The sequence below is a fragment of the Leguminivora glycinivorella genome, chromosome 19, assembly GCF_023078275.1.
Source record: "Leguminivora glycinivorella isolate SPB_JAAS2020 chromosome 19, LegGlyc_1.1, whole genome shotgun sequence".
Lineage (NCBI taxonomy): Eukaryota > Metazoa > Arthropoda > Insecta > Lepidoptera > Tortricidae > Leguminivora > Leguminivora glycinivorella.
Genome location: NC_062989.1, coordinates 11,981,148 through 11,991,541, shown reverse-complemented (window position 1 = coordinate 11,991,541; position 10,394 = coordinate 11,981,148). Strand labels below are relative to the sequence as shown.

Here is a 10,394-nt window from a genome sequence, read left to right as displayed (position 1 = left end):
GCATACTGTTGACACATCATCTACCATGTCACCGATATAATGAGTTCGTAACACTAGAGTTCAACCACAGAATATAAAATAGTACAAGTACAGAAGGCTCACTCCTTTGATGTTCACAAAATGCCGCCATTCTAAATTCTTACCTACATTAACAAACGGACCGCACGCGAGCAGCCGACATCGAATTCTATTGCGCGAAGGTCCTCACCACCGCCGGGCCGCGAACTCGCGGCCGCCGGTACTTGTAGCGCGGCGTTAGGAGTGAGCCGCCCCTGGTTAAACCAAGATAAGTCGGCAGCGATTCTGACTGCCTCTCCGGTGCAAGTTTTTTTTAAATGTCCAACTTCTATAGTAATTATGACCTATAAGTACTTAAATTACTCAAGTACAGTCACCGGGATAAAGAAGTGATGATTTCTGTACCTTGTCGCTTTTAATCATTTACAATTTCATATTTTATTTATTTATTTGAAAACATATTTCAATGACATTACAGATAAATCCAATGCGCCATGAAACTTAAATTTTAACAACAGTAAATAAGAACATAACAAAAAAAAAACCGGCCAAGTGCGAGTCGGAATCGCCCACCGAAGTAAATAATGTAAAATATGGAAGATATTTCGATCTTAGTTACAATTCCCCGCAGTTACTATTACCCCGCCTGACCTTAACTACTTATTTTAAAGTAAGAAATGCGATTGATTCACGTTACGTTAGTTTAGTCAGTGACTCGATAATATATACAATATTTTTTGTATATTATTTATTACATACGCATACATTACTTACTTAAATAATTTTATTTATTTATTCTTTTGACAGAATGACTATGAAATTGTAATTAATAAATAATTTTCAATTTACTGCATTTTTGTATTTTTTTTCCAATTATTTAAAAATCAGTACCGAAGTAGCGATGCCTCAGATTTAGCCCTGATTATCATATTATAAAACGCCAGAAACATATGACAAGATTGGCAAGGACTGCGGGTTCAGCAGGCGTGGTAAAAACACCTAGAAAGCTGAAATTTGGTACCAATATGTATATCAATCACGCCAACAAAGTGCAAAAATAAAAAATGAAAAAAAATGTTTTATTAGGGTACCCCCCCTACATGTAAAGTGGGGGCTGATATTTTTTTTCATTCCAACCCCAACATGTGATATATTGTTGGATAGGTATTTAAAAATTAATAAGGGTTTACTAAAATCGTTTTTTGATAATATTAATATTTTCGGAAATAATCGCTCCTAAAGGAAAAAAAAGTGCGTCCCCCCCCCTCTAACTTTTGAACCATATGTTTAAAAAATATGAAAAAAATCACAAAAGTAGAACTTTATAAAGACTTTCTAGGAAAATTATTTTGAACTTGATAGGTTCAGTAGTTTTTGAGAAAAATACGAAAAACTACGGAACCCTACACTGAGCGTGGCCCGACACGCTCTTGGCCGGTTTTGCATTTTAAATATTGATAGTAGAATCAACATCCCATGTGGCGGCTATATCGTCAGCCTAGTCTAGAAGTACTTACTGGACGTCCTTTTCGGATTTCACGAAAATATCATGGGGGGATGATTTGGCTAGGCCGTAGGCATAGCTTACCTATGTACAATGGTATGTACATACAAGAACGATAGGTAATTAACTGCTTAAAAAAATAGACAATATTAATAATATAATCCACGTTTAATAAGTTTAATAACGTAGATCTAAATATAAAATTAAGTTCAATTTTTCAAGGTCCAACCGTTATCCATAACGTAGTTAGATCCAGTGACACTCCTAGCCTTCTCGCTAGCTAGGAACAGAATCACGCCTCCAATTTCTTCATTCGTTGCTATGTATCCTTGAAGAGTAGCGTTAATCAGTGCCTGCCGTATCACCTTAGGATCACCAAGACCATTGTTGCTGTTGAAGTCGTTATCGACTGGTCCAGGGTTGACCGTATTGACTCTGACTCCGCAAGATGCCAGCTCCATCGCTGCACAACGCGTAACATGATCCAAAGCTGCTTTAGACACGTAGTACGGAAGCAAGGTCGCCTTACTAGACGGACGCAGAGACGCCCCGCTAGAGATGTTGATCACGTTCCCCTTTGTCTTGACCAGATGAGGCGCTGCCAGGCTTGTCAGTTGAATAACTGCTCGAACATTCGTCCGCATAGTTTCATCGTAGGCTTGCAAAATTTTGCCATCCATTAGGCTGCCTTCTGAAACTATCCCAGCATTGTTGACAAGCACATCGATCTTACCAAATTGCTTGATAGTTTTTGGGACGATGGTGGCGGTGTCGGCTTCTTTGGAGAGGTCGGCTTGAATGACGAGGGCTTTCCTGCCGAGCGCTTCGATGTTTTTGGCGACGGCAGCGAGTTTGGCTTGGGTGCGCGCCACGATAGCTACATCGGCGCCCTCCTTGGCGAACATAAGCGCCGTTGCCGCGCCGATTCCCGAACTTGCTCCCGTCACTATCACCACTTTGTTAGCGAAACTCATGTTTATAAAATACGTGCTAATATATGTAATGTTAATTTCAGCAGAAATGATGCAGTTATGAATAGGAAGTTGTTTTACAAGAGCTTTTATATTGGACGTTATCAACGTCAACGAGATACGACCGTTATTGAGACTGATGATAGTAATGAGACAACTTGAGATAACAAATTGATTAAGATAATAAATAGTACAACCCGGGTTCCGCATTGTCTAAGATATTTGTATACGTGCTTTAGTTTTATAAATCAAGGCAAAAATGGCAAATAACAAAATTAATACTAAACCATATATCAGAATCACTTCTTCGGTGAATGGTGGGATTCGTGGGTGCAACAACGCACACTTCTGTCGCGATTTGTCTAAAAAAAACCTTAAACCTGTAATCAAAATTGGCACAAATACATTCAATAGGTGTAAACACTAAACTATCTTCACTAGTGTGCAGACGGCGGCTCACCGCGGGCGCGGCGCGTCACGCGCGGGCGCTGCGCGACAATGCGACGGTTTTACGCGTCAGTGGCGCCGCTCCCGACCTCGACACTTCATTCACCGACACTACACTACATACTTGACGCAAAATCATGATTTCATGATCTGTGTGACAACTATGTAAACACTTTATTTTACCACCAACCTACCACCACCATGCGGCATCGCTTCACGGTTATTCCGAAAATACGCACTAAGCGTTTCCCTTCAACATTTCTTTTGCGAACCGCCAAGGAGTGGAATGCCCTGCCTGAGTCTGAGTTTCCGCATGAGTACAATCCAGGTCTCTTTAAAGCAAGAGTAAATAGGTATCTCATAGGTAAGCGTGCTCCACCGTAGACCGCATCATCACTTACCATCAGGTGTGATCGTGGTCAAACGTCTACCTATTCAAACTAAAAAAACAACATAACAGAGATATAGAGGAAGAGGATAGAGAGATAGAGGAATCTCTTACAGTTAACCTATAAGTTTTTAACCTTAGAAGTAATGACAATTATAGTAATTCATCTAATTCGCTACCGATTTACCTACAAAAATACAAATATAAATATGATGTAAGTAAAAGGTTTTTTTTATTATTTTTTTTATTAAATCATTTCCCACAAGCCTTCTTGAGCTTACCGTGGGCCTCAGTCAATCTGTGTCAGAATGTCCTATATTATTTATTTATTTATTTCAGGCAACTTTAGTCCATAGGTACACCTATTCACAAAAGAAAATTACAACGAAAACTTACGTACTTTACTTATATCAAATTAAATTAAATTAAATCAAGGATATACATTTAAAACAATTTCACTGTGCACTGATTCATCAAATAATTAAATTTTTACGGTAGGTATTTTTTTAATCATTTGTTTGGTTCAATCCAAGTACCTATAGATAAGTGATTGAAACAGTTTAATAGTTCTTCAGATTACTTATTTAATGCGAATTTACAGAGCGCCAAACGCTTAGTTTTGAACTTTGTTTTATTATTTATATTACTCATGTACTTATTGGCCCGCCTACCCAGGGGTTTCCCTTGGTAGGCGGGCCAAACTAACACATTTCAGGCTTTTTAACAGTTTATAAAATACCTACGTGCTTGTCTAATGGATTGTATTAGGCTAACAATAGAAACTGTGATCTCTCGCGGTTTTAAGGAACAAAAAAGGTAGTATTACCTATTACAAGTAGGTACGTGCGTAATGCGTACCTAATTACTCACCTAAGTTTATCAGAGAAGGCCATCATTGCAAAACATTGAGTAATAATCGTTAACGCATCTAATATTATTATATGTAGTTCACAGGGTAAACAAACCTTGAACAAGTACTCATCTGTACGAGTCGTTATCTATCCAATGTGTATTAGTTATTCATTATCTGAAAGTGGCATTGATCTAATAGTATAAAATTATGACGGGTTAAGAATTTCACCACCCCCTTTCTTCCCGTGGGTGTCGTAGAAGTTGACTGTGGGATATGGGTTAAATTGTGACGTCGGCGAGAGGCTGGCAACCTTTCACAATTTGGATTTCTTTCAACCCCTTTTTGTCAAGAGTGGCACTGAAACTTAGTAGTTCATGTGCTCTGCCTACCCCTATGGGATACAGGGGTGATTGTGTATGTATGTATAAAATTATAAATAGTCGTCTGCGTTCAGTGTAGACAGAAACGTTACCCAACATGTACGTCAACGATGAGTTTCAATAGTAAGGTTGTGATTGTGATAGTGACGGGGACAGTTCGGGGTGGTTTGGGCGTCGGCGCGGCGACGGCGCTGATATAATCTTATTATAATGATCAGAAGTCAAGCTGAGGTAACAATTATATAACCTCATTTATAGTGATATGATACAGATTATTACAATAGAAGTTCATTGTGAAATACTCGGCTGGTAAACTTATCTAGTCGGTTTTATACACCACTCCATCCAAATCCATGCACTTATGGACGTCGCTATCTCCTTAGCTCCCTACCTGCTTAGGTTGATTTAAGCCATATAAGTACATTATCTTTAGATTGGCATCGACTAAGAAACATACTTCTTAATGCATTCAGTTTAGACAGTAACCTCACATGGTCTGTACGTCAACGATGAGTTTTAAGAATAAGGTTGTGATAGTGACGGGGGCCAGTTCGGGCATTGGCGCAGCGACGGCGCTAATGTTCGCCGAGCAGGGCGCCGCTGTGGCGCTAGTGGCGCGCTCGCACGACAAACTCCGCGTCGTCGCTAAACACATACAAGCACTAGGCGGGAAACATCTTATCATCCAAGCGGACCTGTCTAAAGAAGCTGACACTGCCGCCGTCATCCCTAAAACTGTTGAACATTTCGGAAAGATAGACGTACTTATTAATAACGCTGGAATATCTCCCGCAGGATGTTTGACTGAAGGCACAGTACTACAAGCGTTTGATGAAGTGATGACGACCAACGTACGCGCAGTGATACAATTGACGTGTTTAGCGGCGCCATATCTAGTCAAGACTAAAGGTAACGTGATCAACATCTCAAGCGTTGTAGCTTTACGTCCGTGCAAAAACCCGAAGCTACTACCATATTTTGTGTCGAAGGCAGCTTTGGACCATTTTGCTCGTTGTGCAGCTGTAGAACTAGCAGCAGCTGGAGTTAGGATCAATACTGTGAACCCTGGACCAGTGGACAATGACTTTAAAAGTAACAACAGTCTTGGCGATCCAAAGGTGATAAGACAGGCGCTGATAGATGCGACTCTCCAAGGATGTATAGCTACGAATGAAGAAATTGCCGAGTTGATTCTGTTCCTAGCTAGTGACAAAGCGAGGAGCGTCACTGGTTCTAACTATGTCATGGATAATGGATGGACCATGGTCCCTCATGAGTAAGGTACAATTAGAAATTAGTTGGCAAGTGCTAACTGTTAAGAAGTAATGAATTAAATAATTAATATTTTATTTTAGTGACTTTTGTTTCATTACAACCTAATATTTTTTTCCCGTACTAATCTATAGTTTAGATAAATATTTGTTATAAATAAATGGTAGATGAAAGGCGTGACTATAGAATTGTGTCACAAGAATGTTTCTTCTTAATAAATACTTAGATATTTATTTTCCTGTATCTATAGGAAAGCATTTCTTTAATTTCTATCATTAACTAATGCCACTTATCCCCATGACCCCCCCCACTCCTGGATCCGCGCATGACATTTTCTTGGCATATACATTTTATACTTAATATGTTCATTCAACAATAAAATCAAAGATGTTCTGCAACTTATGTGCGTTTTAACAGTATCCGATCCGATATCGGATGTCATATCCCATACATTACAGGCGCCATCTTGGATTTTTTCCATTGAAATCCTTCCGACATCCGATATCGGATCGGATAATGTGAAAACGCATTAAGAGTATAAACACAGTTTCCAGTTTTTACATGGCTACACTCTAAGAGTAACTTGCTCACTTTAAGACGATCTGTGCAAGATTTTTCCTCGAATATTATTGTAGGAGCACGGTACACTTGTGATATTGTATCAACAAAACGTCACACAAAGTGTCAATAGCGTTACCATCCCGTCCCCTCCTCAGATATTTAATTTTGATATGAAACCCACCGTGACGCTACGAATAAATCTTATCCGGCATCTACTGGCCAATATCACCGCAAAATATTAGCCGTAGCGAATCTGAACATACAGGAATTGTCCACTTTAATGCCCCGCAAGCGAAAATAATCCGAATCTCGTGGAATAAAAGTCCAACGTCGGACCACGGGTAAGAGGTGTCTATGAATTCGTGATAGAGGAAAGTACATTCTATGAGCATTGGCGTAAGATTTTACTTCCGAACATACGGAATAAGAGTCAGGAAGTATGAATTATTTCTCAACTCCATGCTTCTCAAATTTTAACCGAAAATTTATGAAGATAGAAGCTAGAATCACGTGAGTTGGCCAATGATATTGCTTGACCCATCTCCAGGGATTTAGTAGGGTTCTTAGTTACGGTTTTATTTGAATTTGCCAAAATGCTTTGTGACAAATATTTGGACATTTATTGCGCACTGGCGGTGAGGAATATTAAGTGGTGTGCTATTTGATGGCTCGGAGATTCCATTGGTCACGGGTGTTTGTGGATTTGTCCGAATTGCCTTTGGTTGGTATTTTGGGGGAGCATGAAACGTTACTAACACTTATTTTCGTTGGCGTAGATAACAAGATGTGTTTAGAAGTAAAACTAGTTAGGTAAGAATCATTTGTTTATTGTTTTATTAACTGTAAAACTACCCAACTATAGTCCAATACTACAACTATGGTCCACAAGTTCAAAAATAATTTAAGTATTAATACCAATATGGTCCTTTTGGTTTAGGTCGAGTATTTTCATCCATTTATATAATTAGTCTGCCTAAAAGCTACAAAAAATATAGTGAAATACTTTGTCACAAAGGGGGAGGGGAGTCTAATTTCTAGTCACGTAACCAGTGGAATATTGGCCCAGCATTGGCCAGCTGTGGGACTCATATATAGACTAGACTGGTGATGATGATGAAGGTGATGGGATGAAAATCATTGTCTAAAGGCTAGAAAAAAGATGACAAACACGCGTCATTAAAATCAAATATTAAATTTTATATAGGCACACGAATATTTATTAACAACTTTCTGCAAAAATTGATTGAAAACTTCATTTATAAATACTACGTGAAAACTACAGGGGGAGGGGCATATACTACGTTTGGTCAGGAGGGGGTCAAAAAACGGCACAAATATGGTCACGTAGTTTGGGTATTTTTCCTATGGGCCATAAGAGCGAGGCGCATATGTTTACAGCTTTCGGTGTATTATTGCAGGTTATTGTAATGACAATGCCCTACGCTTTGTACATACATTATATGGCTTACATAATTGATATTTATAATGAAGACTCCATGTTAAATCCTAACTAAAATAGGTAGCTTAAAAAGTACTATCAGCATACAGACAGAGCATTACAGGAGCATTACGATTATGTTTATCACTATATTAGGTACGTATCTTACTCGTATTAAGTATTTAGGCAATCCAAAAAAGTTCCCAGACTATTAATTCGTTCCAAAATCCGAATTTTATAGCTCCACTTAGCTTCTTTGCTAATAAACGGTTAGGTTTTAACGCTACAGGCGTCAGCGCGCGACCATTTAGAAATCCCGCCAAAAAGGAGCCAAGCTTCCCTACGATTCTACGCGAGTTAGTCCCTTTTCGAGCGTCCCGGGGAGTTTTATGTTCCCGCGCCTACTCGACGCCGTCTCTTGTCAACGCCAAAACGAAGAAAACAGTGACAATTGGTGCATATCCTCGACGAATTATCCCTCTTCGGCGCCTTTGTCCAATTGAAGCTTCCTTCCATTTTTGCCCTTTTTCCATTCTCATTTGGTTATTTATCTCCTCTTTTTAGCAGCGGACAATGAGCCGGCGTCCTCATTATATCGTCGGTGGTTTAGCACGAGTTGTGGTATTAAATCTTTCGAGGAATTCTAGCGAATTACCCGTGGAGCATGGCCCGTTTTTTGGAGTGATTGATTGGGCTAAAAATTACTTTCTTTTTGCCGACGCGAGGCTGTCGCGTGATAAATCGAACTTTGATCCGCCATTTGTTTAAACCTTTACTTTAAACATCTTCACCGATAAAGTTCTGTGAGCGATGGGATAACTACGACAGCGCCGGTAGCAACAGAAATGTTCAGCCAGCATAAAAGTAGCGAATCAGACTACGACCAAGCCATACCACACTGATCTGATCTGAGTAAGATGTCTTTTGCTTTTGCCTAAGAAACTTTATGTTCATACTAAAGAGAGGTTTTTTGTCGGCGAAAGCCGATTCCACGTTGATAGGTTTGGGGAGACCTTTAAGCGTCAGTATACCATAGATGGAATTCGCCTGAGCTTACTGATGATCTCTTTTGTTTGCTTGTTCGTAATGCCAGTTGACGATAAGCAAAGGATATTTGGTCATTTGGTAGTGAAGTGACATGTAGGTACCTACATTAGTAGCGATCGAACTGCTCGTTCAAGCAGAAAACATATTCGGATTAATACATTTTGTAAAAAAAAAGTGATACAAATGATGCGGTCGACTTCAGCGTATTTTTTTCTATTCTTGGGTGAGTATTTTTTCCCGCGGTCCCCTTAATACTCGCTGACTTATTTGCGGTGACTTAACCTTGAAAATGCTCCGACTCCATTATTTCAGGTAAAGATACCCTTAGCTAGTTTATATTTTAAAAAGCGCCATCTAGCGATCAATTCAGTCATAACCTAACCACAACTAAAATTTTGAAAAAAACCCCCGACTGTGACATATTAGACCGATTTTCATGAAACATGGCTAAGAACACTCCCGACTAACTCAGCTTTCAGACAAAAAAAACTAAATATAAATCGGTTCATCCGTTCGGGAGCTACGATGACACAGGCAGACACACAGACAGACAGACAAATAGACAAATAGACAGACAGACAGACAGACAGACAGACAGACACGTCAAACTTATAACACCCCGTCGTTTTGCATCGTGGGTTAAAAATACAGATGTGCGGCAGTTATTTTTAATATCTTTAATGTCAAACATATAACGTACGAGTAGGTGCAATGCAAGTCCTAATTACATTAAATCTCAACCAATGTTAACAGGCTTTCTCGCAGCGGGCGCCCCGCGCGTGCGCAGCCGCGGAGTAGATGTGGAGCTGGCACAAGCCACGGAGCTCTGTCTCCGAGACGGTACGGTTTCCAACATTCACTTATGTGGCTGGAGTGATAACCCAAAATGAGTTTTGGCCTCCCAAGAGCACGCCACTTTGTTCGGCCTTGAGCGGTATCGCGGCAGCTTTCGCTGACGCACAGCTCACGGAGGTCTACCTCCACTCTATCCACCAAACGATATTTTGGGTGACCAGCAGGACGGCAGTAATTTGGTCTCCTCAAGTAGGCCTTTTGACTGCCCGATCTTAACCCATCCTTTCAAGGTGACCTAGCCGATGGAGACGATGTGCTTTGGTTTCACATTTCATGAAACTGACACAATACTATCTCATCATTTCTCTACATGAATAGTGTACCTAAATCCTAAAAGTAGGGCAAAACGTTTTTCGTCACACGATACGTTACTGGACGGAGAAAACGTTACGGAGTGACATTCATTATATAAGTATGGAGAAGAGTGTCTAAAGGTTTCTAGAACCAAAAAATATATTTTATTTTCTTGACGTCTAATCTATCTAGTAACGTATTCAAAAACTTCGGGACTAGATAATAATTAACAAAATGTGAAAGTGCAGGAGGTGTGCTGGCGTCTCCGACGAGCAGCGGCGCGGTGCAGCTGATGCTAGCCATGATGGCCGAGCACCGGTGCGGACCCGTCTTCACCGGCCTTAACTGCATCTTGGCTAGGGACAA

At 40.0% G+C, this 10,394-nt stretch overlaps 1 protein-coding gene across 1 annotated transcript; it reads right to left on the bottom strand.

Annotated features, from left to right (window-relative positions):
• Positions 1-1,671: 1,671 nt before the first annotated feature.
• LOC125236597 (uncharacterized oxidoreductase SSP0419-like) lies at positions 1,672-9,570 on the bottom strand. The gene is made up of 2 exons (XM_048143457.1): positions 9,553-9,570; positions 1,672-2,481 (listed from the first exon to the last, which is right to left on the bottom strand). Exons 1-2 carry the CDS (start codon positions 9,568-9,570, stop codon positions 1,732-1,734), a joined length of 768 nt encoding a protein of 255 aa, XP_047999414.1. The 3' UTR covers positions 1,672-1,731.
• Between the last annotated feature and the right edge of the window lie 824 nt (positions 9,571-10,394).